This window comes from Anolis sagrei, chromosome 1, assembly GCF_037176765.1.
Source record: "Anolis sagrei isolate rAnoSag1 chromosome 1, rAnoSag1.mat, whole genome shotgun sequence".
NCBI lineage: Eukaryota > Metazoa > Chordata > Lepidosauria > Squamata > Dactyloidae > Anolis > Anolis sagrei.
In genome coordinates, this window is record NC_090021.1 from 70,554,826 (window position 1) to 70,581,766 (window position 26,941).

Here is a 26,941-nt window from a genome sequence, read left to right on the forward strand (position 1 = left end):
GAAAATAAACTTTGGGAATTTGGAAAACCAGAGCCGCCCCCTATCCTCTATTTCCAGCAAAAAAAATCCCCTTGGATTATGTTAATATAGTTACAGAGTTACAAAGCAGGAACAAATCTGGCATAACAGCAATACAACTTGTTAAAATTGCCAGAGAAATCATCAAACATGCACAATAAAAGGGAAGAAAGAAAATTACTTATGTTCTGTATACATAATAAAAGAGAGATAGGCAGGGAGACAAGACTAACACCATGCTCACATGCATCCTTTAAGCATAACTTGGCAAGCTAATTTTTAACTTCAAAAGCTTGGAAAACAAACTGAGATGTAGGAGTTTGGAATGAATAATGATCTCCATTAATTAAATGACATTTTTTAAAATGTGGATCCAAATTTGCTCATCATTAGAAGCACATAAATCATGATACTGTTTTGATTTGAGACCAATGCATTGCAGATGGATCCACATTATTGGCTGCATTAATTGTGTCTCAAACAGTTCCGATTTCTTCAGCCATTCACAGGTCCACAATCTGGGGGTCCTCCTGGACTCAGCGCTGATGTTTGATGCTCAAGTATCGGAAGTGACCAGAAGGGCATTTGAACAGTTAAAATTTGTGTGCCAACTGCGACCATACCTTGAGAAATCTGACTTGGCCACAGTGGTCCACAACTTAGTTACATCTAGATTGGATTACTGCAATGCACTCTATGTGGGGCTGCCCTTGAAGATGGCCCAGAAATTGCAACTTGAGCAAAGGTTGGCAGCCAGGTTGCTAACTAGAGCTGGTTACAGGGAGCAGACGACGTCTCTACTGAAGAAGCTCCACTGGCTGCCGATAAGTTTCCGGGCTCAATTCAAATTGCAGATTATTAACCTATAAAGCCTGAAACAGTTTGGGTTCTGCTTACCTTCGTGTCCATATTTCCCTTAATGAACTAGTGCGAGTGCCAAGATCTGCTGGGGAGGCCCCACCTCTCGCTCCCACCTCTGTCGCAAGCATGGTTGGTGTTGATGAAAGAGAGGGCCTTCTCGGTGGTAGCCCCCTCCCCCCCGGGCTCTGGAACTCTCTCCCTGGGGAGATTAGATTAGCCCCCACCCTGTCCATCTTCTGGAAAGACCTGAAGACTTGGCTGTTTCAATGCGCCTTCAAAGAATAGTTCAGTACTGACCAAGTTCTGCCTAGCCCTCTTCTTTTAGTAAGATCTTCAGCACTTTATTTCCAGCCACTGGTCCAACAGCCTGCATTTGTAGAAGCCCTTGTCCTGCCTTGTTAGCCCCAAATCTACACATGCCCACTTTTCCTGACTATTGGTTGGTTGTTGCTTGGGTTATGTTTTATGATGTTTAATATTTATTGCTTTTATTGTTTTATTTAGCTGTTTGTTATATGTTTTTAACAGTGTACTTTGTAACTTTGTTTATATTGGGCTTGGTCCCCATGTAAGCTGCCACAAGTCCCTTCGGGTAGATGGAGGCAGGATATAAGAATAAAGTTGTTGTTGTTGTTGAGGAGGAGGAGTAAGTGTAGAAAGCTCCCAATATTGTTGGCAACCCATGTTTTTCCTCTGAAATTTTTGATCATGGCCACTTGCCATAGTGTCACTTTTTGTTTAATTTTTCTGGTTATAATTTAGTGGTGTTCACTGTTTATTTAGATAATTCTATTTTACTCTAAAAGTACAGCATAAGACAATGCTAAAAGTTTCCGCAAATCAGAAAGTAAGAGTACAAGGAAATTAGAACTGAAGAAGGCTTACTGCTCAACTTAACAAGTCAATAAAAGGGACTTGGCTCTCTGTCCATATCCCAGTCCTCTTTGTCCTCCTAACATATGAACAAAAGGAATGCCTATGCTGGAAATGTATTCCACAACATGTAAAAATGTTTGTAATATCTAGTGATGTATTCCAGTCTGTGTAGAGCTTTCTTGTTAAAGTGTATAAGAAAAGTCATTCTGATCAGTAATTAGGCCATCGTTATGTTCACAAAATGGCCTGAAAAGCCATAAAAGGTGGCACAGTGCACTCCCAGTTGTGCCGGATCAGGTGGCAGAAAAGTTCAGATCCCCACCTGGCTATGGAAACCCACATTCTCAGCCTTAGAGGAAGGCAATGGCAAACCTTCTCTGAATAGATCGGATCAAAAACCTTATGATAGAGTTCACCTAAGTCAGTGTCAAAAGTGTAAAATAACAACAACAACACTTGCTAAGTAACGTTGATATATATCCATACCTGGCATTCAAATAGCCATAAATTCACGAGTTGGTCTAATCCCCTTTTAAGAACCATTCACCGCTTTTTGGGAATGAATTTCACAGTTAAGTACAAACTATGAGAAGAAGTCCTTGCTTTTGCTTGTCTTAAATCTTTCACTGTTCAGTTCATGAATGACCAAAACTATAGTATTATAACAGAGGAACAAAAGTTTCTCCCAACTTACTTTCTCCATGTCTAACTTCATACTCATCTATTATATTGCCCTTTATTCCCATTTTTTCTGAATAGTCACAAGCATTATAACCTTTTAAGATCAAAGAGCGGCTTCCATTCACTCATTAATTTTGGCTGTTCCTTTATTAACCTTTGGGCCGCTGCAGCTGAGGTCACGTTAGTATGGACACTAATAAAGGAGATAAAATTGGTTTGGAAAACAAAAACATTTTTCTTCCATACACAATATTATTGATTTTATACTGCCTGGCTCTCTAATCCTCAGATATGGATGCTGATACCAATGACAAGCTGCTTTTATTTTAAAAAATGGAAGAGCACTAATTTTTCATCCAAATATTCGAAGAGTGCTTGGGAAAACTCCCTCCCCACCAAAATATCAGCACCCTCCCTCCTGTCCTTCAGAAAGAAGTACTGGTAGCCAGTATTTTAAAAAACCCTCTAAAATCAGGACAGTAAATAAAGAGGAACACTCAAACAACAGGGGAATTCCTGACATGAAACAATCAGGGCCAGCTAACACTTTCCAACAAAGGATTCCCCCAGGCAGGAATCAGCCAGGCTTTGAAATGAAAGGCCATTCAATGCTAAGCAAGGTGGCCCATTGCACCATTTACACTTGCCTCAAACAGACAAGAGTTCTTTCTCCCACAATGGACATTCTACAGATATATAAATCTTGCCTAGTTTCCAACAGACCTCACAACCTCTGAGGATGCCTGCCGTGGATATGGGTGAAATGTCAAGAGAAAATGCTTCTGAAACATGGCCATACAGCTCAGAAAACTCACAGCAACCCAATAAATAAATAAATAAATAAATAAATAAATAAATAAAATGTCATTTGTTTCTAGGACTTTTACTGGACCACGTGTTGGTTTCTTTCCCAAACATTTTCTACACCAAAGACTAATACAAGCATTGATTTAGACTCTGGAATCTCCTTGACATCCTTTTGTACATATTTCACATATGTGTTGTCTGATGTACCTGAAAAGGGGTTTTGGGGGGAGGGACGGTGGCCTTAAGTTTATCTAAAGGTATTAAATAGAACTATTTTTTAACTTCTCTCATTTCTCAGAAAATATTAAAACTTATTATTTTCCTATCTATTATAAGGAAATAGCTATTCACTTTAATTTGTAAAGTGCTTTACAGAATTAAGGCAATGGATGAAGCACCTGGAATGAAAGTTTGTAAGCCTACTGCTTTGGGGAGGAGGTGAACTTCCTTTGGAATAAATCACACTGAATTCACCGGGATCTGCTACCAAATAAACACAAATAGGATTGGGTTGTAAAATATTTAAATAACAACACTGACATGTGAAAATATAAGAGAAATGAAACAAATGTCATACAGGTGGCATTATTGTTTATGAACAATTAATGGACCCATACTGTTTACAATATGGCTCAGCATTTATGCAAATATAGAGAAAAAATATATGATTTAGACATTGAGAAATCGGAAGCCCTGGCGCTTGAGCATGATAGCTGGAGGTCAGCTGTGACCAGCAGTGCTGTAGAATTAGAAGAGGCACAAATGGAGGGTGAAAGAGAGAAACGTGCCAAGAGGAAGGCACATCAAGCCAACCCTCACCGGGATCGTCTTCCACCTGGAAACCAATGTCCTCACTGTGGGAGAACCCACCAGACCCACCACCAAGACACTACACTTAGAAGACCATCATCCTTGGACTATGAGGGATCACTTAAGTAAATAAAATGGTTTAATATGATTCCATACAATACACACAATCAATTCAGCAATTAAGCTGTATTCTGAAGTATTTCAAGATCTTATAATTCTTTCAATAAAACACTCTGACATATCAAGGCAAAAATTGCTAAGAATATGTGCCATTACTCTAAATATGTGTTTTGACCTCTTACTTAAAGAGTGTGTTCAAATTCCACATGCACAGACTCCCACACAAAACCCTACCACTATGAATGAAAAAAACAAACAAAAATAAATATATTATTTTAAGAAACAAAGAAGGTGGGGATCCGTGAGAAAGGATCTACAGACAAAATAAACATGACAGGACCCTAATCAAGAAGAGTATCACATCATTCCTTTTTCAAAAGAAAAGGTTAAACTAAAAGTCAGGATAATCATTCAGTTTCATTTCCTCTTAATTCAATTTTAGGTTCATATACAGATGTCATTTCTCTTTGGTCCTTCATCCACCACTTGAGCTGGACAAACAAATTAGACCTCAAGTCAAGATAAAATGTGTATAATTCACCTCTGGCAAGAAGGCACATTTTACAAAATGTATTTATCACCTAAACATTCTTAAGGAAAAACAGGTGTTACTTTGCTTAAGTTTTAAATAATACTAGGATTATGGAAAAAATAAAACTAAAAGCAAGCATATACTTATGTATTATGTGCACACATGCAAATATATACACACACATTTACTTGCAAGTTTTAACTGGAATTTCTGTACTTACATATCTGAGGATAAAAGATGCAGATATTCTTTGCCTTCCACATCCAGCGATTACCTCTAAAGCTATTGTCTGTTCAGAACTGAATAGCTCTTGCAATCTCCCTTTCAGAACACTCCCCAAACTGATTGTTCTTCCCATCAGCAATGAAAGCCTTGAGCATCACCCACAGTCTTGTTTGCATCATGCTTTCTACACAACCCCACACTTTACTATATTGCATAACGACAAGATATATTCTGCCAGTGTGCTTTCACTAGAGTGTACTCAGTGAACACAGGGTGGAAATCAAGTTTTTTCAAAAGCATATTGCTGTAAAGTCTTAAGGCTATTTATGAAGAGGATTTCTTAAACAAGCTGGGTGGGTTGCAGAGTACATCATAATCTTTTTTTTCTTCTTTTACCTGCAGGATCTCCACAAGACAATTTTCTATTTCCACATGTGTGCACACATTTGCTAGGGACAGACAAGGTCATACAGATTGCTTCTCCAGTAACAACCACCCACCAGCCAAAAAAATAAAGACCATTGATTTGCAGAACCATTTGCAGAAATGAATAGGGCTGTCAAAGACAGTGATATAACTTGGTGGTTTGCCCAAACTAGGAACTGTTTGATTAACTGGTTTTCCCCCTTGCTGTAACTAAAAACCTGTAACATCCTATCTTAAGCAATTAAAACATCTGAGACTTAAATGTTCTAACAATACACTTAGCACTTTGAGAACAATAGTACCAAACCTGTCAATACAGATGCACAAACACAGCCACACACAAAATTCTGAGATGTGAAGGAAAACACTTGTCCATGCTTTTCCAGTTAACGATCCAAGAAACTTCTAACAATAAACAAAAAGGACAAAAGGGCTACAACAACAAACATCTACTCACTGTTTGTGCTGAATTCCCTGTGAATAAATTGTTCTAAAATGTAGCCACATTCAACTGAAGCTGCTATTATTTGCAGACTTCCACAGCAGAGAAGAAAGGGAGCAGAAATTCTTTTGATAAGGAGTGCTTTCTCTTCAGTTATCAAATTACACCGTGATTGGTACGTTTTTATTAAACAAGGACAAAGGAGCCCACACAATGAAACTGTCTGCTCTTTATTTTAAGCAAGGAGATTGGGACAAAAGGGAAGGAAGGAGTCTGACTTCCCTTTCGATGGTAGAAGACAGGGCAATGAGATGAATAATGCTGAAGAGAGAACCGCAGAGTGGGCATTTTCATAGCAAAGCCATGGAAATTAGACTGAATGCAGAACAAGCAAAAAGTCACTTTGCCCCTAATGAGCCTAGAGAACAATCCAACATTGGTTGAAGATGCTTCTTAAGCTGGCAGATCTGAACTTTCAGCATTCCAAACATCAAAAACAAAAACAAACCACAACGTAAAGCAGTGGTTCTTGGCCTGTGGGTCCCCAGGTATTTTGGCCTACAACTCACAGAAATCCCAGCCAGTTTACCAGCTGTTAGGATTTCTGGGAATAGAAGGTCAAAACATCTGGGGACCCACAGATTGAGAATCATTGATGTAAAGGGAAAGGACCTCTCTTCCATTATCCTCTGGTTATGAGGAATTCTCACAGAGTGGAGTATGGATACTGTACCCAACTCTTAAAAATTAACTTTAATCAGACCTCTCTGTATGTGCACATTCTTCAGGTTGTCTGCCAATTTATGGCAACCACATACATTTCACAGGGTTTTCTTAGACAATAAATATTCAAGAGGTGGTAACAGCAATAACACCGTCCTATACAACAGTGCAATTATGAAATTACTTTTAGAAGCAGGAGCTTCCTCTTTGCTTCCCATGGAGGAAGGAACAATTGCATCAAAAGTTCAAATTCAGTTTCTGGGTACAAAAATAGCATCCTAACCTACCAAGCTCACATTAAATTGCACTGTGCTGTATTCCCCTGAATAACAATTTAAATAAACATTTTTAAAATACCTTAGACAGGAGTTAACTAACGTTGTTCAGCTGAACTTCTTTTGTGTCTGTGTGTGAGAGAGACAGGGTAGAGGGGAGACAATAGCTATACTTCAATTAACGATGATGGTGGTCATCCTCACCCTTTCCATCTCTCTCTTCACATATACACATGCATCAAATTCTGGTGTGAAATCAAGACAAAAACACCTGACTGACTCCATATTCAATATATAATACTATTTTTAGTTAATTTTATTAACTGATTTTTTACTTCATCCTTCTCCCAGGATGAAACATTTACTCAAAATAATGTTGATGTCTTAACCACAGCCGAAGGAGTACAAATGTTACTTAGAAAGCAACTTCTTATTGCTGCTGTGTGCCTTCAAGTTGTTTTTAACTGATGGCAATTCTAAAGTGATCCTATTACAGAGCTTTCTTGGCAAGCTTTGCTTAGAAGGGGTTTGCCTCTGCCTTCCTCTGAGGCAGAGAGAATGGGACTTGCCCAAGGTCACTCAGTGGTTTCCATGACAAAGGGGGGATTTGAACTGTTCTGCAGAAACATTCTCTGAAGAGCAACCTCCAGATCACTCTTACAAACACAAGGACATTTACAAATCTATATTGATTCTGGTAACCATCCTGCTACACAAGCTGCCCAGAAGGAAATCCAGAGCATCTGTCAAGAAATCAGTCACAGATTGCAAGCAAGTAGATTGCAGTAGCTCTCAATTTAGCAGCAGGCATGGACATAATCAATCTTGGCACATTCAACTGTATTTGGCCTCTTTCAAGAAGCAGTTGTTTCACATCACACTGATTATTGTTGATATAAGTTGAGAATCCCTTATCCAGAATTCTGAAATCCAATACTCTAACATCTGAAATTATCCACATAGATGGCTGTGGATAGTAAAGGTGTCACATAGCAACACCTTTACTTTCTGAAAGTTCAATGTACACAGATTTAGTTTAATGCACAAAAAATATTAAAATGTTTTATAAAACTAACTTTAGGCTATGCTTATAAGGTATACATAAAACATAAATGAGTTATTGTTTAGAATTGTATCCCATGTACAAAATATCTCATTATATACATATATATGCAAGTATTGAAAATCCATACGAACCCCAAGCATTTCGGATAAGGGATATTCAACCTATACTACAAATTGAAATTAAACAAATGCAACAAGTATTTTCTGCTATACAACCAGATGAACAAGAGTTATCACTTTGTTTTCTGATTAAAACACCTTAGCTTTGGAAAAAATCTTAAGAAGTGTGCTTACCCTGAAAGGCAACTCTAGTTTCTCCCTCTGAGGAATCTGGTCTAGAATGCCATCCGTACTGCTCCTTCTGAGACTTGTGGTAACATCGGGCACATTGCTAAAATCTTCATACAAATAAAAAAATAATAAATGACAGGGTTAAATTGTCAGAAGCTATGGCCCTCTTCATTTCATTCACAGATGCTTTCTGTATGGGAGAAAACTCACACAGAGAGCTGAGCATTTGGTTCTAACAGCAGTTCAGCTAAAATAGCTCACTGCAGTAAATGCACATATATGATTGGCTGAACTAAACCTCTCCTTTTCTCATTCCTAAAGTAGTGTCATCTGTGTGAAGTATGGCTGTTTGTGATGGCTGAGGGAACAACTAGTAAAACATGATCATCACACATATCAAGTTATTCTTCTTAACAAACTGTATGGTTTTCTGTATGGTGTGGCTCTTAAATTTTTGAGCGCATGTGGAGAACTGGTCATAGTTAAAGCAACATAACTATTTTTGCTGATAGCATGTGCACCATAGTGAAGATGATTGGCAACTTCTACTAGGGAAGCATTTCTCAACGTGGGGGTTAGGACCCCTGGGGGGGTCGCAAGGGAGTGTTAGAGGGGTCACCAAAGAACATCAGAAAAAACATTTTCTGTTAGTCATGGCAGTTCTGTGTGAGACCTTTGGCCCAATTCTATCGTTGGTGGGTTCAGATTGCTGTTTGATTGTAGATGAACTATAAATTCCAGTAGCTACAAATCCCAAATGACAAAATTAACCCCCCCCCCCAACCCCACCAATATTCAAATTTGGGCGTATCGGGTATTTGTGCCCAATTTGGTCTGGGGAATGAAAATACATCCTGCATATCAGATATTTACATTATGATTCATAACAGTAGCCAAATTACAGTTATGAAGTAGCAATGAAAGTAATTTTATGATTGGGGGTCACCAAAACATGAGGAATGGTATTAAGGGGTCACAGCATTAGGAAGGTGGAGAACCACTGTACTAAGGACTTTCATCCTAGGGCAAATGCCTTAGAATGAAAGGACAACCCAAGATTCCCTTTGGTTTCCAAATCCTCATAATATATTCAACACATTATCAAGTATTTCTGCTCTGAGAGTATTATTAATGTCTGCCAGTCAATGCAACATTTTCACTGTACATGAATCCATGTACAGAGCTACAAGCTGTGAGTGGAAAAGCAACTTTACAGTAATATCATCACCAACAGAAGTTTTCTTCTAAACTTTCACTATTTAAAGCAAGATAACTGACCAGCAAATAGTACATGTAAATTCTATTCTATATCCAAAATGATAGCTAGTATGCATTTATAAACCTTTCCCCCCATGGTGTCATCTTTTTCAATGTTGCCTTGAATTCTGAGATAGGATAGTAATAATGATGATATCATTGTCATCATCATCATCATCATCATCATCATTTTCCCAAGACACAATAGAGTCTGTTCTTAGTATCCACTGGAGTCTGGTTCCAGGGCCCCCTGTGAATACCAAAATTCAAGCATGCTCATGTCCAATTATATGCAATAGTGTGGTAAAATGATGCCTCTTACATAAAATTGTAAAATCAAAATTTGCCTTTCTGGAATTTTCTTTTAATCAAGCTATACATGGTTAAATTTGTGAATATAGAATTGATGGATACAGAAAATCAGCTATATATCATTTTTGGACTTTTAATTGATCACTGATTATATTAAGAAGTACCATACTAGATGTCACATACTTTTTTTTCTGCAGCTACAGTAATCATGAAATTGCTGGTCAAGCCAATGGAAGGCAATATCCAAGCTAACTACTTCTATCGCTATTGGACCATTACTAGGTTAGACTGTGCTGAAACAAGACAATCATTCTGGTAATAGAACAAACATTCTGCCCCAAGAGAAAAATAGAAAGCTATACAAAGGTTTGGAGGACTTGTCATTATCCAGCTCTCAAGTGTTAGGCCCTCCTGTTCCAAACTGAAAGTCATTTGAAAAATGATCGCAGTCTTAAGGGACAGAATAGTGTTCCTGAACCAGGTGCCATCCAGATGCCTGAAATGACAATTTCCAACAGCCCCAGGCATGCACGTCTAAAAGTAAGGAACACTAAGAACTATATTCTAAAATATCTGAATCACACTAGGTTGGAAATGGATTGGGACAGTTTCTTCAAGCCAAGGAGTGGTTTTTAAAAAAATCTTTCTATTTTATTATGCAATTTTCATGGAAGCCAATTGTTTTTAAAACATTGCTAAAAGTTGCTTAAGCCAAATATTTCTAGAACGTCTACTTATTAAAATGGTTTTGTGTGACACCAGCATCTTCTGTGATCTCCAAGCCAAAGAGAAAATTAAAAGACAGGCGGTAATAGGTATATAATTGGGAAGGGTACATTTGTAAGTGCAACAAAATCCAATATGACACAGTAAATACAATATATGTTACCAATTCCAGCCTTCTCTTCATCAGCAGAATTGTACTGATATAATGATCATTGGCAGTGGCCAGATGCAAGCTGAGACTCTCTTCACAGAGGGCAGGACATGTGCTTCTAGCTGAACCCCACTCTACCAGACCCCCTCCCCCCCCCCCCCGAAAATACACTATGACGGCTGTATTCCACACAAATGGTCTCCCAGCTACAAGGAGCACATTTTTAGGTATTCAGAGAGGCGAAGTTAATAAGAACCATGTTTCCTTTATGGAAGAGCAGAGGTATCTCCTGCTAGCACTGATGATGATGATGATGATGATGATGATGATGATACAAATTTATTTATATCCTGCCCTATCTCCCTGTAGGGAATCAGGACGATTAAAGAGAATCGTTGTATGCTTTCAAACTGTTTCTGACTTATGACAACCTTAAAGCAAACCTGTCATGGAGTTTACCTAGCAAGATTTGATCAGAGGGGGTTTGCCTTTGCCTTTCTCTGTGATGAGAGAGTACATCTTGTCCAAGTTAAGCCAGTGGGTTTCCATGGCTGAGCAAAGATTCAAACCCTGGCCTCCAGTGTTGTAGTTTAATGCCCAAACCACTACACCATGCCGGCTTTCACAAGTACATTACTTAATTCCATTACTTACACAAAATCATTTCTTAATTACATATCTCCTTAATTGTATTACTTATTATTGTGTTGAATTAGCTGGAAATATATGATTCACTTTCATTCAAGAATAATGACTTTGCACATAGCAAAATTCAGAGAGAATACTACATTTCCCAAGTTAGTCCCTTGCTGTTCATTATTCAATTAAATTGGAACAGAATCTGCACAGATTGGACAATTAAAAGAAGCAAAGAGACAGCCCACAAGCTTCACAGTTATAAGGAAATGATATCGCTTCCACAGAAATACAGACTATGCAATAAAAGGGCAATATGAACATAATCTGGATATATTCATCAGGATTCTTCAGGGGGTTGGGGGACCAAAATACGGAAGGAGCAGAAAACAAACCAGGAATAATGCTAACTAAATGAAGGAAGTCTGCCTTCTAGCATGTAAGAGGGATCCGCAGATGCAATCTTCACACGTTGCTTTAGCCTGCCTAATTAATGAAGGCTTAATTGCATGCTAATCAGCATAGCTCTTCCTAACTCATTCATCTCTTTGCAAATGGAGAGGAAATTAGAATCAGGAAAAAGGAGGAATTGAGAGGTTGTTTTTTTAAGTATCTGCCTGCTAGGATGTCTTCCCACCACTTGTAGTTCTATTTTGATCACTCGTCCATCTGGGTAATAAGGATCCTGCTGCTCATCAACAAAAAACATCAAGTTTTAACAAATGTCTAGAGTGTGGTTGGTAGTGTTGACTCTTTCTGTTCCAAGCTAAAAGAAGGAGGTGTAATGCACTTTCTACTCTACTGGCAGGAATAGAGGGGAGGGGAGGACATCTGAAAACTAAAAGTAAATGCAGACAATTAGTTATGTGCTCAATCTACACGTGGAGGAAGTACGCAGGCATTTTAAAGTCATTCCTGTGAAAAAACCAAAGCCTATATCAACCACCAACTTAAAAAGAATTCTCAATGCATTTGGTCTATTAGAACAGGCATACCATGAAAAGGAGTTAAAATCTGGGTAAACAGAGGGAAATAAGATGCTTTGACATCTGAGTCCTTTAATATGGCTGGAGTATTGCTTATTGTAATTGATTAATTGTGCAATATTTAACATATTGCTATGATCATCATATATATTCTACACTGTTGACTCGCAAAGAAAACATCCTAATGACTGAATACTTAGAATTACGCCACTGGTTGATTTTCCTGCTTACAAATGTTTCAAAACAATGTTTCTTGCCTGACCCTTTGTGGCTACCCTACAATTATCAAATTCTTCTTTGCAGATATGATTGCTCCATGTATTTTTTTCAATTAGAGAAAATTGACCTAAACAAAAATATGAATTTGTTTGTGCAATGTGCCTGCCACAATATGGCAAAAGGAGGAATGTTGGGTCTCTGGCAGGAAAAGCTAAATACAGATCAGCTAAAGCTGGTGGATCATGAGGGAGCCACCCACCTTTCCTGAGTGATGCTCCCTTTGAGGGTAGTTATCACTGCATTGTCAGTTACAGAAATTTGCTAATGGCAACCAATTTGGAAGGGCAGCCAATATCTCAAAGGACAGGATCAGAAATCCAAAACAGATTGGAGTACGAGGCTGAAACTAACAAAATGAATTTTGACAGGGAGAAAGGCACAGTACTACACTTAGGGAGTAAAAATTGAAATGCAAAGATATAGGATGGGCGACACCTGACTTGAAAACAGTTAATGTAAATGGGATCTAGAAGTTTTAGTAGACCACAAACTGAACATGGGTCCATAGTGTGCTATGGACTCATGTTCAAAAAAACCTGTTTTGATTTTAGGCTGCGTCAATATGAACATAGTATCTAGATCAGGTATGGGGAAACTTCGGCTCTCCAGTTGTTTTGGACTCCAACTCCCACAATTCCTAACAGTGGCTGTTAGGAATTGAAGGCTGTTAGGAATTGAAGTTAGGAATTGAAGTTTGCCCATGCCTGATCTAGATCACGGGAAGTAATAGTACCATTCTGTTATCACTAAGGCTTAAAATATTAGAGCAATGTTTCCAAAGCAATCTGGAAACAATCAGAAAGAAAGTTTTTTTAACCATTAAAATACAGTATGGATCAAGAGCTAATAAAGATGACAGAAAACATATCTGTAAATTTTATTTTTATTAAAGAATTAAAATAGGAGACAACTTCAACTGTTTATGTATAAATGTAAGATTTCTTATGCTGTTAACTTGGTGGTTTGGGGTTTCTCATATTCTTCCAGTAGACTTGAGCAAAAAGCAGGAAAACAGCTGAAGTATCTGTTTATCTGTTTCAAGAATATAGCTAAACTGCAGTATCCTGATGCTTTCTCGGTATTTACATACTCACTGGGGAAAAAAAACCTGTTGGAGTGGCATATAAGTGTATGGGATCCTAAATGAGAGAAACAGCTCTTCAATAAATTCAATCCTCCTTTTACTAGAAACATTGCTGATGTTCAGCAGTTCAGTCTGGGAGTTAAATTACATTATTATCAGCAGAAAGGGACACATTTTCAGTGCTTTTGCACGACAGTTACAAATTACATGGATATAAAAGCTACTAGTCACTGCATTAATCTCTTTCATTGTGACCTTTATTAAAAACAAACTGTTTAAGGAGTTTAATAGAAGACTCTATTTTGTATCTCAAAAGCACATGGAAATAAATATTTATGCCTAATCAACTGATTAATCAATTACCAGTTTAAACTGGTGCAAATGTCAATGTTGGTGTCTGCCCAGGTAATCATCCAATTACTACAATAAGCACAGTTCACTTCAGCAGAACATATAGTATATTCCTTTCGTTTTAATTATCATTTTTATATCCTATTTCCAAAATGGTTACTTTTGCCCATCAAACTTCCAGCGGAACTTTACCTTCCTCTGGCAGTTTGATGGACAAAAGTAAATATTTTTTCAAAAGTGCTTGTGGCAATGCACTTGCAGTTTTGTCACTTTCAGTCACTTCTGACTCTTCGTGACCTCATGGACCAGCCCATGGCAGAGCTCCCTGTCGGCTGTTACCACCCCCAACTCCTTCAGAGTCAAGCCAGTTACTTCAAGGATATGATCCATCCATCTTGTCTTTGGTTGGCCTCTCTTCCTTTTTTCTTCCATTTTCCCCAGCATCATTATCTTCTCTAAGCTTTCCTGTCTTCTCATTATGTGGCCTTTAAGACATTTCAGATTTAAGGCACAACAAAGGCTAGAAGATCCAATCAGTCCATACTTCAGCAAATACAGCCCGACTGCTCATTGGAGGGAAGGATAGTAGAGGCAAAGATGAAGTACTTTGGCCACATTATGAGAAGAAAGGAAAGCTTAGAGAAGACAATTATGCTGGGGAAAATGGAAGGAAAAAGGAAGAGGGGCCGACCAAGGGCAAGATGGATGGATGATATCCTTGAAGTGACTGGCTTGACCTTGAAGGAGATGCAGGTGGTGACTGTCGACAGGGAGGTCTGGCGTGGGCTGGTCCATGAGGTCACAAAGCGACTGAACAAATAAACAACAAGGCTATCACAGTTATTCCCCCCCCCCTTTTTTTTCTCTCTCCTTTTTTGCACATTTTTTAAAAAAAGATTTGTCTTCCTCTGAATGAGTTTCCATGGCTGAACAGGGATTCAAACCCTGGTCTTTCAGTGTCCTAATTCAACACTCAAACCACTATACCACAGTGTCTCAAATTCAGTAATAACACAAAGTAAGCCCCATGGAGGCTCACAGGGTGTGTATGTGTGTGTGTGTGCATGTGAGAGAGACTGTTTGCATACCAACACACCTATCCATACATCCAATTTCTATTTGTCACCCAAATGAGACACAACAACAAAATGGCACAAAGACAACCATCCACACAAGATGTCTTTCCTCTTTTATTGCCCCATCTCAACTATCACATCTCAACTTATATTGCTCCATGTTTAATTATCACAAAGACCTGTGGAGTGGGTCTAAGGTTTTCTATCTTCATGGAAAGATGACACATCATGGATGACTTTTGATACAATTATGGGAGAAAACTGGGACTTTTTAAATTAAAAAAACCCAATCTCATCACTCCCTTAATATACTTATTACAACTTCCATGGCATAAGCATACTGGGTGCACACATGAGTATTGCACATAGAGGGAATATCCCCAAACGTTTTGGGGAATACGTATGGCACTAGCATACATGCACAGCATTTGTACGAAGCGCTATGCTACTGCTCCTGGCTTCTAGGATTCCTTGGTAGCTTGATTGGACACAAAGTTTATGTCTACTTTCACCCTATCAAGAGAAGTTGACAAAATTGGAGGAAGGGATGGGTGAGCAGAGTCTGTCTGACTCAGTTTAGCACAAACCTTTGGTAGTTTACTGGGGGCAGTAGCTGGCTTGGTTCTTCACTTTTGCTGGCTTTGTCAAACCACTTGCTGCAAGGGATGGTCTGTACAGTTTTGGGAACCACATTTTAAAAATTGCATCCATGGACTTGTTATTATAAGCAGTTTACTTATCAGCCTTCTTATATAAGCAAAGCATGATTCACAAGGAAATGAAATGCTTCAGCTGACAGATGGTAGCAAGTGGGCAACTTGGAAAATAAAATGCTCAAGCTTCAGTCATGTTCAGCCAATTGAAGGAATAATAAGTTTCCAGGTCATCCGAAAAGTTTACTCCCTTTTTTCTTTCTTTTCTTCCTGTTTTGATTTTGTATCATCAGCTGGCACAAAATAAGTTTGAAATAAATCATTTTTTAGGAAAAGGCTAAAGACATGGATGTGGGACCAAGTGTTCAATTAGTAATCTATCAGTGCAATAAGAGAATATGAAAAAGTGCAATGACAATTTGGAACGTCCACGGATTGTGATACTGGATTACTTGATTTTAAATAAGTGGTTTTAAAATTTTGATATGTTTTAATGATTGTTTAATGTATATGTTTATCTTATTATGTATATTTGTATGGCATTGAATTGCTGCTTATACATGTAAGCCACCTTGAGTTCCCTGCGGGGCAAGAAAGGCGGGGTATACATATGGTAAATAAATAAATAATAATACATATTTTAGACCATTTATGAATAAAGATTAGCATGTTACCATGTATCTCTGCTCTTGATACATGAACAAAATCTTCTATTATTGCTGACAGAGAGGATTATCTGACCTGCCCTAGCCTCTACATAGAGACTTATATTTTGTGATGATTTACTGCATTAATATTGCTTTTGACTTTCACCCTCACCAGTTTTAAAGTTCAATTATTAGAATATTCATTCTCTTTGAACCATTTGCTATATTTGCAGCTGTGGCAATCCTTATCCTCCTAAGGCTGATACGGTTTCTTCTTTCTAATATTATACACTTCTGTTTTTCTTTTGATGCACTCTAGGTTAGGAGTGGGCAATTTCCAGTGATCAAAAGCCCACTGTCTCTCCAACTTTTTAATGGGATATGATGGCCCAATTATTACTTTTTTCCCCATCTGATTGACTAAAGTAGTCACTTTAAATCGGCTGCTTGGTGGGGAGGAATGGACTGCTATGACCTTTCTGGACCCAGCAGAGCAAGGGCAGAAGGCATGTAGCCCTCCAGATGTTGTACTCCAAGCATTGTTTACCATCAACCATGGCTAATATGTCAGAGTTGCTGTTCAATATCTGGAGGGTTAGCTATTCCTACTCTGGCCCAAGAAAGGTCTATTGCCAGAAATTGGGGGAGGGAGGTAAGGCACACTGAAGATCAGAGGTCACAATGAACCCCAAACCCTCTTGTCAACTTCTCCTGATAAAGTGATGATGATGATGATGATGACGATGATGAAGATAAGGTTTTAGTGGACCGCAATGGACTGATTTGGATGACAATTTGAACCAGCCAACTGTTTTAATGTATATTTATAAGTGTTTTCAGTGTATGCTAATTGTATTTTATGTTATGTTATTATAATGTGTTGGCAGTGAATAGTTGCCTGTTGGAAGCCATCCTGAGTCCCTCTTTGGAGGTTGAGAAGGACGGGGTATAAATCTTCTAAATAAATAAATAAAAAGGGCAAAGAAAGAACAAATTCAGAGAATTCTAAGAGGTTGGGCTTTTACCCTCACATTCTATATTTAAGTCTAAGAAAACAATCTGAACAGCCACACTTCTTAACAAAAATTATTTGACTTTAGACAGGAACCTAGTCTTAGCACATGTAGATTTTTGTATTTTTAGCAATCCCCTATATAGGTTTGGGAAATAAGCACAAGAAATCAGAAGCTGAAATGTCAGAACCCAATGTATCAGGACTAGTGAAGTGTTTCACTATTTCATCCCAGAGTCTTCTAGGCCAATGCAGATAAAATAGGACACAAAATAAGAGAGAACATGAGGGCAAAAGGGTAAATCCATTAAAATGATGAATTCAGTCAAAGCTGTGCCATTTCCATTTATTTCTATTAAGATGCCACTTGAAAAAATCATAAACTAAATGCTAACACTCTATAATTTGATAAATGTGACAAGACTCTTTCACAGAGATTAAGTCAGAATAATTTCCAGTATCTCATAGTACACATGGCTGCCATGTTTGCTCTCCATATTGTCAACTAATTCTAAAATACCTTTGTTCTTTAGTGTCTAGGAATATATTTTGTCACAATTCTTAACATAAAAGAATAGCTTAACACAAGCTGCAAAATGTATCCCTAAGGAATAATGAATCTGGCAAACGGGCACATACATTTACAATGCTGAATACAACAGGTAATGCTGGCCTATAATATCAAGCTAATAAGATAAGTGAACTGTAATTAATTAGCTTCGTAATTTTTGTTTTATGGCATGAGACTCTGTATGCCAACAGTCAATTTAATAGTATTTTAAATTGAATAAAAACCCACAATAAAATTATGACTAACTGTTCCACAAATCTTGCAATTCATTATTTTAATTTTAAAGATGACCTAATAAAAGATGCTTTACAATTAAATCAATCATAACAAGCTTTCTTCAATGACATTTCATTAAAATTGCCATAGAATTTGGAAGGTTGGTTGGAGGCCATTTGGTAGCTTTTAAAATGAAGGCATCCCTAAGCCTCCATTCCATATAGTTAGTTATATAAAGGTGCATCCACAAAGATTTGTGTTAGCCATTTCAATACACATTTTGCTATAAGATTTTATGAAATCTATCACAATGCAATACCAGATATTTTTAATTACTTTATTCCCACTGGCTAAAATACTGCTTTCCTAGATAAAAATCCTAGGAATACGCATATCAGAGTAATGTAGCATATTAGAGTAACGCTCATCAAATATGTTGTCGAAGGCTTTCACTGCTGGATTTGTAAGTTTTTGGGGCTGTATGGCCATGTTCCTGACGTTTCACCCACATCTATGGCAGGCATCCTCTGAGGTTGTGAAGTCAGTTGGAAACTACTTGCCTAGTTTCCAATAGACTTCACAACATCCAAGGATGCCTGCCATAAATGTGGGCAAAATGTCAGGAAAGAATGCTTCTGAAACATGGTCATACAGCCCGGAAAACTCACAGCAACCCACTCATCAACTATTCCATAAGAGGCTGGTAATTTTAGGCACCATCTACACCGCCATATAATCCAGTTTCTGAATCCAGATTATCTGCTTTGAACTGGATTATATGGCAGTGTAGACTCAGTTCAAAGTGGATCATTTGGATGTTGTCAGAAATGTATAATTGTTAAAAAAATTTTCTGGTTTAAAAACCAATTTTTTTGTTTTAATTTATTTTCTAGGAAATCATTACTGAAAAATGGAATTTAGATAGTACTAAAAATAACTGTATCTAGCCATTTAGACATAGAAAAATGTAGTCACACACACGGTAATGCCTCCTTACATAGTTTGAAATCAACTAACTTTGATAAAATGCAGAAACATGTCTGTTTCTGCATCATACAGCCAATATATCAAGCACCATCTCACCATTTGTTGTATTTTCCTTGAAGTTATCCAGAAATTCTTCCAGGAGTTGAGACTGGTTAGGAGGGGGCAACAAGTTTCTTCCTTCCCTGGAAATGTCCCCATCTGACCATGTGGTGCATAATGCATTTGCATGGCAGCTGATATTTGTAGTCAAAGTCAGTTTCACACTTTTCTCAGAGAACAATAACTCCATCTGCCTGAGGTCAAGATCAGATACAGACTCTCCATTTATAACCAAGATTTCGTTGCCAACACGCAGCCCTGGAAGCATGAGAACAAGAATGGAAAAGAAGGCTAAGCAGGAGGTATGCTAACAGTCAGAGATGCTAAACGTGACACAGAGCACACTTGATTATTAAAACATTTAGCATTACCTTCATCTTACTAGCTAAAACATCTTGGAATGGATTTTGATGAAAGAATGACTTGAGCAAATACTTTATCAGCATTGACACCTGTCAACTAAAGACAGCATTCTGGTTCTTTATGAAAGAGTGAAAAAGTAGGGAAAGGCTCTGAGAATTCAATTTATTATGAGGCAGTAAGAGGACAATAAATTTAGTGTCTATAAAAGTAATCATACATATGCCAGTTGAATTATATGAAGTAGGGTACTATACTGTTGAATTAAAGCAGTTTGAAACCTGTTTAACTGCCATGACTCGATTCCAAGGAAATATGGAAGCTGTAGTATCACAAAGTCTTTAGCCTTCTCTGCCAAAGAGTGCTGGTGGCTCACCAAACTACAACTACAACAATTCCATAGCATTGAGCAGATAAAGTGGCAGCTAACGTGGTATTACACTGCATTAATTCTACAGTGATAAACCCTCTTTTCCAAGTAAATATCCCATTCCTCTTTTCCAATTCCTTTTCTTCACATTTTGGCTTAAATGTGGAATAAGCAATAGCTGCTTTATCTTAGCTAAATGCTTCCAGGACATGAGCATAACTGGCAGTAAGAATATATAATGAAATGAGATGATGGGCACTTGAGTTTGACAGCCATGGAAGATTATGGCTGCAATCCTGTTGGTCCATTTCATCATTTATTTTACACTCTGCCATGTAATGTTACTTTTGGTAGGAGGAATATAGCTGTGTGTCTGAAAGACATAAAAAAAGGCCATCACTGTTTCATTCTGGAAACCATATAATCCATTAACAAGGTTCCTGCCAATTTTTGACAAACAATAGCAGTAATTGTTGGTTTTTCAGGCTATATGGCCATGTTCTAGAAGCATTCTCTCCTGATGTTTCGCCTGCATCTGTGGCAAGCATCCTCAGAGGTTGTGACTTCAACAATACAATAGCAGTAATAATGGATCTAGAAACAAAAACATTCAGAAGTGGAATTTCCAAAAATTTGCAGACAAAAGTTGAGTTGACATATCAAGGTGAAATGCTGCACTAACTAGTGCTGCTATTTAACTGCTGATTTAGAGACTATATCTTGGCAGACCCAAACAGATGAGCATGTTTACCTGTCTGAATGTATCTCCCTCTGTGAGCCAGCAAGGAGATTAAGATCTCCTGGGTAGGCCCTGTTCTCCATCCCACCTCCTCCGGCATGATTGGTGGGGACGAGATACAGGGCCTTCTCAGTGGTGGCACCTCAGCTACACAGGTATAGTCTAGTTGGAAAGCCATATTTGGATCCAACGAAGTTTAAACACTGCTTGTTTCATATGAAAAGTGCCTTGGAACCTACAGCCAAAACACCCTCCCAACAAGAATACACCTGGCAAAAACCAGACAGGTATCTGTACACCTTTCTATACATAATGCTCACATCTGTGTAAGAAAAGCTCTGAAGTGTAAATCTCAAAATTCTATGTTAGTCTGTTTCAAAATTAAAAAAGAAAGAAAGAATTTGAAAGGTGCCACAAGAATCCTACCAATCTTTCCCTTTTTTATTTTGTCATGTGTAAGGCAGAATTTTTAAAAATACTCCTTTTAAAAAGGAGGAACAGCATCAATCTTATAGTCTGTCACAAAAACTGACAGGGCAAGATGGAAAAATGTGGAGCAATTATCTCTTTGTTAAATGCAGTATGTACCTCAGCAGGAAAGATTTTAGATTTAAAGAGACAGCACAAACCTTCTCTGTAAGCCATCCCATCAGGAAGAACATCACTCACGAAGATATGGCTGAGATGCTCTTGATCATCAACTTGTGCAGTTACTGCAAATCCTGAAGTTTTTTAAAAAGATGTAACATTTCACATTTGTCATCTTACAACAATTCTTAAAATAAGATTTTGTTTCTGTAATATTTCATCACTTGTTCTACTCCAACTAAGAGATTCCTATTACATCAAATTCGTATTTTGTATAGTTTTGTATAATTTGAAAGCATCAGACTTACCGAAATCAGCTACACCATCACTCTTAGTGAGTTGGACATGGAAGAAACTCAAAGGAAATATTTCTATTTCATCATATATCTGAAAGAGAGAAAGATGTTCGACTTTGAAGAGGTACAGCATTAAAGAGTTAACACACAAGGCAATTACTACTGAGCAAAATAATCCATTCCTTTGTGTGCCAATTTCTGAGTGTTAAAATGGAGAAAAGAGTCAGTGACTTGATTTTTTACTGTTGATTGCTTATTCTCTATTTTGTTAATGTGATTATGATTTATATTGTATTGATTGTTTATTGATGTTTTATTTTATTGATGTTCTGTTTATTGATGTATTGCGGGCTTGGCCTCATGTAAGCCGCACCGAGTCCCTTGGGGAGATGGTAGCGGGGTACAAATAAAGTTTTATTATTGTTGTTGTTTTTTCATTATGTGGATTTCACTGAAATCTCTCAAGGTGATTGTACTTTACCCCTGGTAGTGTGGGAGATGGGAAAAGTTTTGATAATTAACTTATGCCTTGTTATCCAACTATGATTTGTAGGGTCAAAATTGATATAATAAGGAGAGCATGTGTATTTTATTTATGTATATATCCTGACAAGTAGATATTGTGGGCAATGAACCCTCCATTTTTTCTCTGGTGTTCAATAGCTGTAATTTTGTGTCTCATTTCCTGCTAACTTCAAGAAGACTACTCTAGAAGGAGGAGAAAAACAGAATTTGGCTTCAGTAGGGTTTTTTTGGTCGACATCCTTTTACTGGAGTAATCATTGTTCGGTCCAATTGCAAAACTTTGAAGTATTTGTCTATTTTATCATGAAAATACAATTCTACAAACACAGGATCTTCTCAAAGAATTCCAAGTCTTTTCATAGTGCCACTTGCCTGATCTTGGATGTATTCATAAGCTTCAGGAATGTACTGCTCAATATTTTCATCAATATGTCTTCTAAGGTGTAAACCGTGGTATCTTGGTTCCAACTGCTTAATCTAAGGGGTGAAAGTAATTTATCGGCAATTCAGATATTATTTGTACAAATACAGATGTCAGAATAGAGAGAGATTGTCAAAAGACCTTCAGATTATGCCATTATGCAAACCTACAAGTAATGTCTTCAATAACAACTGAATACACCATAAAGAAATGTATTTAATGGTACAGCTTTCATACCAGGGCTGCAAGTTGTTTTTTTTCTGTTACAAGAAACCCACAGATTTGTAATGATACTTCTTGTATTTGAAATTAAACAAGTGGTTAGATGTGTAAATAAACTTAGAAACCTTTTCTCTTCTTTAGCCTACACTGGCATCTGTTTGCGTTTGCAGGTCTTCCAGATGGCTTGCTTCTACTCAGTGAAATATACACATCTGATGTATAAAATGCATGTGTGCACACAGACTGTTAAGAGAGGAATGTTGTGTCTGGGCTAGCTTTTATTGCACTTTTACTGCCAATTCCCCCTGAGATCCTGAAACGCCACCTATTTGTCACAAGTATATTATCACCAGGAAGCTGAATAATGGGAAAGAGAAATGCTCCCCCCAGGATATTGGCTTTATTGTTGGATGTAACCTTGAGGTGGTATCCCTTAAAGATGACATATGGTTGACACTATGCTGAACTTATTTCAAACATCAACAGGGCAATAGCTCAAGTGGAACAGTCTGTGCATATATTAAGACACAGCGCTGAATCCTTCAGTACAGAACTCCTTCTATATGAGGAAGGACCTTCGGTTTTATGGAAAACAACACTAACAGAAAGGGAGTGAAGTGATTTTTGTTTCCCTTCATGCAATTCTATTATAATGGATCCCCTTGCTGTTCCAGTGTCTGAATCTCCTATCAGATTATTCAGCAATAATACAGGACTTTTTTTAAAGAAGCAACACAATATATTCTTTTTTTCCTGAAAGTTAAGAACAAGATAGGTTCTGTAAGTTTGCTCTTAAGCTGAATTTGTAGGTAAGTTGGTACAAGTACATTTTAAGTATAACTACAGCCATACACACACACACACACACACACACACATACCGTGTTTCCCCAAAAATAAGACACTGTCTCATATTTATTTTTCCTCAAAAAAGACACACTATGGCTTATTTTCAAGGGGTGTCTTATTTTTTTTATTAAGTATGGTACAACCACCTGCATTTATGGGATGATCTCTCTCGACTCAGTAGCAGACTGCCTACTTGCTGAAACTTTTCCCCTATCTCCTGGTGTTTGTGTGGGGTGAGAGGGACTCACAAACTGTTGATCAGTGATGGGGAGCAACAGCTTTACCAGTGTTTGTTGGGAGTGAGAGAGACCCACATACTGTTGCTGGTTGATGCTAGGGGAAAGAGACTCACAGTGCTGAGTAAAACTGCAGCCACAGCTTTACTTCTTTCTCCTGAGGACACACAATACCTAAAGCAAAGCGTCCTGCTCCTCACTTCACTGAGACTTTTAATTTGACTTTATATGTCTCCCTCTATGTCTCAGCTTTCAGCATGCACGGAACAACCAGGACCTAAAGGGGGGGGGGGGGTGATTTTGTCCACTGCATAGCCACACCTATCACTATGTCTTATTTTTGGGATATGGCTTATATTATAAACATTTATTACGGTCAATGACCAGCATCAAAAAGGTACAAGTGACAGGGTGTGCAAATGTCAGAGTACGCACACATGTACAAGCACAAGTACAGAAGTATACAAGCATCAGGTTACACACAAATCCGGGTATCAGGAAACAATGTTAACAATGTTAGTGCGCAAATGCTTACAAATCCTGCTAAGGCTTATTTTATGGGTATGTCCTATTTCAGGGGAAACAGGTTGTGTGTGTGTGTGCATACACACACAAACACACAGATATACATACATCTTAGGTTTAGATAAAATAGGGGAGAGTTAACACCCCTGTGGCATTTTGTTTTGTTGTCTGTGTCCTGTTCAGAAACTTTGCCTCACTTTCTGTCATTGTGATAATTGAATTTTTAAAAATTAGCTTGTTGTGGAAACAATGATTCATGATAAAGCTTCAGTTGAGACCTCTTTCACCCATGATAACCCTTCCAGGAGTGGATTTCCTTTCCCAGGGATAGATTATTCTCACTTCTCATTGTCTCAACCCCATTCTTCACTATGAATCATTTGTAAGACAGATGTTTGTAACTCGGGTACTGCCTGTACATGGATGAACCAATTCCTGGAAACAACTGAAACATGGCATAATATGACAAGTAATAATTTGTCAGATGTATTCCATTATAACTAAGAAACCATTGCATGGTTGCTAAACAAATACAACATTTCAGCAGATATTAGAAGCACACTCTTTGGAACTGCAACATTTTCATTTACAGCAACTCAGAGAACCTTTACTTCAACAAACAAAGCCAGAAAGTTACTTTGTTTGCAGTTGCATCATCAAAGAAAGTAGAAAGACAATATTTTCAAGGTCTGAACTCCCTCGGGAATATTCTGATTGATATGTTTGCAGTGAGCAGTGGGGTGAGCCATATCTAAAGTGGCTGAGTCGTCCCCTTTTTAACCCTAACACTCTCTTTCTCTCACGCAATGCCTCCTCCTTCTATATTTCCTTTTTCTTGACTATCTAGCAGGTTGATGGATAGCAAGAACTGGCCCCTTTTGTAAAAGCTTGAACTGAACACTTGCAGAGAGGCTTATAAAATCAGGCTGAGAACTTCATAAGGCAATGGTTACTGGTTGCCTATACCTGAAATAAAAGGATAGTAAATAAAAAAGATCCTGTCAAGCAGTAATGGTAGAGACAAAAATATGATAAAAGAAAAGATGAAGGAATAAACAGAATTTTCCTTAATGTAATTTCTTCTTAATTTCCTTAAAATGCATGACATTATGACACCATGCACACATTTTTAAGAATATGCAACATCAATAAATTCAGAAATATACCATCATTGGTCATCTTAGGGATTTTATGATTGCTGAGAAGGACTGCAGTGTGTAGGCTGCTGGTGTGTATAGGCTGCTGAAGGCATCTATCACATTATTTCTGACTTCACAATTTCAGCCATTGATAGTTCATCAAAATGTGAGTACTGTGCCCATGCTCTCCATCCTCAACTTTTCCTTAGCATTTTATACACAAATCTTGGACCAGGATAATGTAGGTCAAGGATTTTGGTGCTGCTATGCAGCCATACTGCCACCACCAGGATAGAAAATTGAAGTTTCTGAGCAAATCCTCCCATTCCTTGTGTTGCCAAATTTGGTGTGATTCCGTTCATTTGTTCTTTTGTTTTTAAGGTACTCATTATGCACAGAGCATTTATATATATATAGATATAGACACTCATATATGAACAGAACACACACACATACTTTTACACACACACATATAATTGCTTTGATGATAGTGGCTCTGATGATACCAGGAAGGCAGTTACCAAGGAAATATATGGTGGAATGGAAGAGGCATATATTGACAAAGGGTGGTTTGGGCTGCTATCACCACTCTTCTAGTAATGCAAGGTGATCTGGATGCCCTCTTCTGTGAACTCTAAAAATGCCATGTCCATGACCCTTGAGTCCCTTGCATGCATGGCTTGCTCCAATTGGATCTACGTCTATAGGAGATGCATGGCCGAGTATGATTATCTCCCAAGGGTAGAGTCTCCTGCCGCCGGCGGGGTGAGGTGGGGGGGGGGGGGGGAGGTCACTGAGTTTTTTTCAGCAAGGAATACTCAGAGGTGGGTGGGAAAGTTTCCTCCACTAAAACAGTGGTCCTCCACCTGTGGGTCCCCGGGTGTTTTGGCCTACAACACCCAGAGATACCAGCCAGTTTACCAGCTATCAGGATTTGTGGGAGTTGAAGGCTAAAATATCTGGGGACCCACAGGCTGAAAACCATTGCTCAAAAATATAGCCTAAAGCACTGAGTATTCATTGGCAGTCTCCCATCCAAGTAGGAACCAAGGCAAATCCTTCTGACCTTCCAAAATCAGATAGGATCTCGTGTTTTTAGGATATTAGGATTTTAAAAATGTACACCAAAACAAGGCACACTGATCTTTTAAATACTTTAACATATCTTAATATTCTTATCACTATATGCATATATTGATTGCATAAATGATTTATAACAGAATTAATGTTATGTTGAACCTAATCAAAATAATTTTAGAGATGTCTATATATATATGTTAGCAAATATTGGTAAAGTCTGCCAACTGCACCTGTTACAGGATGGTTTAAATACATAGAGGCAGCTTTTGCTCCTTTTTCTTTGCCCAACCACCCTTGAACCAAATATAAATATATACAACAAACACAGACATTCAAGCACCACAGTGTACTAAAGAATGAAGATGCCCAACACTCACCAGTGAAGTATGGAAATGTA

General features: G+C 37.9%; 1 protein-coding gene across 2 annotated transcripts in view; it reads right to left on the reverse strand.

Moving 5' to 3' along the window:
* Window positions 1-26,941, reverse strand: part of TIAM2 (TIAM Rac1 associated GEF 2) — a 96,782-nt gene that overhangs the window by 33,900 nt on the left and 35,941 nt on the right. The window contains exons 10-14 of one of the 2 annotated variants that reach the window (XM_067465909.1): window positions 22,446-22,550; window positions 21,561-21,639; window positions 21,294-21,386; window positions 19,193-19,453; window positions 8,156-8,259 (exon numbers count right to left, since the gene is read on the reverse strand). In XM_067465909.1, the coding sequence (XP_067322010.1) occupies window positions 8,156-8,259; window positions 19,193-19,453; window positions 21,294-21,386; window positions 21,561-21,639; window positions 22,446-22,550 (642 nt within the window). Of the gene's footprint in view, window positions 1-4,925; window positions 5,111-8,155; window positions 8,260-19,192; window positions 19,454-21,293; window positions 21,387-21,560; window positions 21,640-22,445; window positions 22,551-26,941 lie in introns of those variants that run through there. The other variant, XM_067465911.1, reaches the window with a different exon arrangement.